General features: G+C 36.8%; 1 protein-coding gene across 1 annotated transcript; it reads right to left on the bottom strand.

The window, feature by feature from the left end:
• Positions 1 to 229: 229 nt before the first annotated feature.
• On the bottom strand, positions 230 to 1835 carry BDR25DRAFT_363130 (uncharacterized protein; the record flags this gene model as incomplete). Its single annotated transcript, XM_033696691.1, has 11 exons — positions 230 to 263; positions 301 to 340; positions 393 to 441; positions 841 to 890; positions 927 to 957; positions 990 to 1066; positions 1173 to 1263; positions 1319 to 1439; positions 1474 to 1581; positions 1640 to 1752; positions 1806 to 1835. The coding sequence occupies 11 exons, from the start codon at positions 1833 to 1835 to the stop codon at positions 230 to 232; spliced, it is 744 nt and encodes a 247-aa protein (XP_033539889.1).
• Between the last annotated feature and the right edge of the window lie 2114 nt (positions 1836 to 3949).

The raw sequence follows: 3949 nt of genomic DNA, 5'->3' as shown, positions 1-3949 counted from the left end.
AGGGTGACGTAATTGCATAGAATACTATACCTAGAACGTGGGCGTAGATAGAATGCCTGTGTAATAGGCTGGTGCCTAAGATTGTTAGCTAGGATTAACTGGCGGCGTGAGTAGAAGCATATTGCTGTAAACTACAGTATATCTCTGCAAACTGTAGTACGCAGCTAGGATAATTAGGGAAGGGGTGGTTTAGGAAAAGGTTGCAGTAACCTTTTCCTAGGCCCCCCCTCTAACAGAGTGAGACCCGGTGGTGTCGCACGTGTCTCACGCGATATCATACCCATGTACTGCACTATTCACTTATTAGGCATAGCTCCTATCTCGTACAGTATATAGTCAGCTCAGAGCTCTATCGAGCTCCTTAGACCTTACAATACACTCGTTCAATCCACCTTGTTTGGATCTCGCTCCCTTGTCAAGTCGTTTGCCATATGTCCCCTCCTCAGCTTATGCAAGATATACGCAAGTTAGTTAAGTACTTCTAAACTTTATCTAACAGCAAGAAGATTCTTCTTTCTCCTTATTAAATTTACTATGTTATTAGGCATCTGCCCGCTGCGCTAAGCTATTACAGCCTGCTATTTAGGCAAGGGGTGTAAGCGTCGGCGCACAAGATGATGTGATAAGGGGCGTGCTGTTACTACGCTAACTAGATTTAGGCAGTTTCAGAATTTAAAAGTGTTAATAGGCAGCAGAAGCCTTTTAATTATTAACTATTATAACATTGTTTGCATTATAGCATCTATTAATCCCCCTAAAAAGCCTCTAGGCAGGCTAAGGAAATTGCCTACAACAGCAGCAGCAGCAGATGCCAGGAAGAAACGCGATTAACAACAATACCTGCGGCAACGCCATTCTTAGGGGCTTGCTGATTTTATTGCATATGAGCCCTAGATTCCCGCAGACGTACCTACTAAGACACCTACAGAAATTAGCCTTTGGACGACTGTTCAGGTTCTAATTTCTCAGGAGGACGAACCTTGACAAACTACCCAGCGACGAAATCTGCCAACGAACTGTCTACCGCCAGCTGCACATCCGATGACCGGCGAAGATGCTGAAGTCGCTAGATAGATTCAACAGATTTAAGCAGGCAAGAGGGAGGCAAATATTAAGCAGGATGAATATAAAATCACGATTTTAGAACAATTAGATAAGATAGATAGAACAACCGCAGAGATTCTGCTTAAGATGCGGCTGGGCAGAGGAGCAGAGAAGGTTGTAGGGGCAGGCGATATGGCCGAGCCAACGACTAGAGAGGGTCTGGAGGTCGCCGGCAAAGCAGGCGAGGAAGGAAGGGAGAGCAATAACAAGTCACGACATTCTCGATACCCGCCAGTCTTGCATGAGCGGAGGAAAGGTTATATGGGAAGCGAGTCGACAAGGTAGTGAGATCCAAACAAGGTGGATTGAACGAGTGTATTGTAAGGTCTGAGGAGCTTGATAGAGCTCTGAGCTGACTATATACTGTACGAGATAGGAGCTATGCCTAATGAGTGAATAGTGCAGTACATGGGTATGATATCGCGTGAGACACGTGCGACAATTCCACAGTTACAATAGCCTATGGGTTGAGCGTTGCTCAGGTATTATTAGGGAGAGATGATAGTAAGATCTATGAAATGATTAGTGTAGCCACAGTGTAAACCTATAGGCGGGAGATGGCTGAAGGGAAGAGAAGAAGGAGGGGGAGGGAGAGAGGGTGGAAGGAAGAGAAGGTGGGGGGTTTAGTATAAGTACTAGTATGTATTGCTAAACCCCCTCTCTTTGTCTGCTCCTTAACATGTATATACATAGTAGCACACGTGACAGGTAAATTCACTGTAATAGAGCATGCGTTATAATGTAAAATGCGCTAAACCTTATACAGGATTTTCTTTTAAAGTTAATGTAAAACAATTATTACATTTTTAGCTAGAGGTTTTATTTATTGTCCTAACGTGTAGCTAAACAGCTTAGCATAGGTCTAGCTAACGTGTAGGATAAGGAGATAGCTAGGGGGTAGAGGGGGGGTTTCAGTATAGGTACCTACTTGCCACTGCTAATGCTCTAACCACATATAGGCTTAGCACGCGCGCTAGCTATAAACAACTATTTGTAACCTTATAAGCTCTTTTTACCTCTACAATCTACTACTCTCTGCTCTAGCAGCAGAAGCAGCAGCAGTAATAACAGCAACAACAACAACAATAACAACAACAAAGACAGGTGTAATTTTAGTAAATTTAAATAATTTTAACTAAAAAAGTAATTATAAGTTATTTATAGGCTAGCGCTAACTAGCGCAGTGTACTAAAGTTCTAATTAGCTAATTCTAGCAAGTGTGGCGTTTTCTCTAAGTCCCTTTAAGGCAGTACCTATCCTAAAAGCCCTCCCCTCCCCCTCCCCTCCTCTCTATATCCTCCACCTCTATTTGCCACCTACTACAGTGGAAACAACCTATTGCACTCTAACAAACCTGCCTAGGAACTAGCTAGAAACAGCTAAGTCTAATATTTAGGCTAGGCCTCTAAGATTTAGTAAGTGTTTTCTATATTTACTAGACTTTTTATTACAGTATGCCTAGGCTAGAGCTAATAAAGAGGAAAGAGAAGGTTTAGCTTTATATACTAGTACTTAAGGCTAAACTTTTTTTCTTTTTAGTACTTATTCTTGTCTTCTTTCTAATTAGTGCTTATGCTTAACTTTTTACTCTAGTATATATTTTATATATTTTATAATATTATTAAGTTCTCTAGTAAACTTATACTTATTTAGGTTTAGGCTTAGCTAACATTATAATAAAGTTATAAATTTAAGTGCATCTTCTAGCTATAGTTAGGCAGAGCCTAAAAAGTAGTGTAGTTAGATCTAAACCTACAGCCTTTTACTATATCTAGACACTAATTCTATATTCTAGTTAGCTTCTTTAATTTGCTATTTCTTTAAGTTTTAAGATTACTATAAAGTTAAACTAAATCCTACTATAAACATATTTTTTAAAAATAAATAGCTAAAGAAGTAAGCTTAAGCTAAAGCTATTAAAAAGTCTATTACTAATAAGCTTACTAAATTAGACTAAAACTTAAAAAACATTAAAGTAGTTAAGTAAAACACTAAGACTAGTAAAATTATTCTATATATAGCTACATAAAGTATTATATAGTTAGCTTTATATTTTAATGCAACCTAAAGCAAGCTTCTAGACATGTTTAAGAGTAATTATAAATTTTATAAAGTAACTAATTAACTCTAGCGCGCCTATTTTTTCTACTTTAGCAACGCTAAAGGACTTAACCTGTAGACAGTTTTTAACACTATTATAGATAACTAATACTAGAGAACTTATTATTTTAAAGGCACACTAATAAAGTTTTATAATTTTAAAACACTATTAGAAGTTAAAATGTATGCTTTTATACTAAAAGTAGTTATGTTTAACTTTTTTAAATAAGCTAATAAGCTCTTTTATAGTTATAGTATTCTTAAGACCTTTATCTCTAACTAGGCATAGAATCTTATTAAGTGTTTTAAGCAGCTTAGTAGCTAGGCTAAGAAATAAGCAGCTAACTCTAAGCCTTATAGTAGTAATTATGTTACTATAGATACTATTATAGCTAATGCCTTAAATTCTAAGATCTTGCGTGTAGGAACTTTAAAGGCTTACGCTAGACTAACCTAGTTAAGAAGGAGTAGCTGCGCTAAGGCTGTAAAATAAATTAAGGCGCTTAGCAGTAAATAAGTCTCTAAGAAATACACTGTCTACCCTACTAAGCTAAAAGAAGCACTTAATGTATTTAAGCTTAGTCTAGGTTCTAATTCTAATTTAAATTTACATTTAGATTTAGATTTAAAATTAGATTTAGATTTAGATTTAAATTTAGATTTAGATTTAGATTTAGATTTAGATTTAGATTTAAATTTAAATTTAAATTCTAATTCTAGCACTGCATTAGATAGATTAAGGGAG

Source organism: Lindgomyces ingoldianus (assembly GCF_010093535.1).
Source record: "Lindgomyces ingoldianus strain ATCC 200398 unplaced genomic scaffold BDR25scaffold_63, whole genome shotgun sequence".
NCBI lineage: Eukaryota > Fungi > Ascomycota > Dothideomycetes > Pleosporales > Lindgomycetaceae > Lindgomyces > Lindgomyces ingoldianus.
Note: the sequence above shows the minus strand (reverse complement) of the source record. Positions and strands in the feature narration are given on the sequence as shown.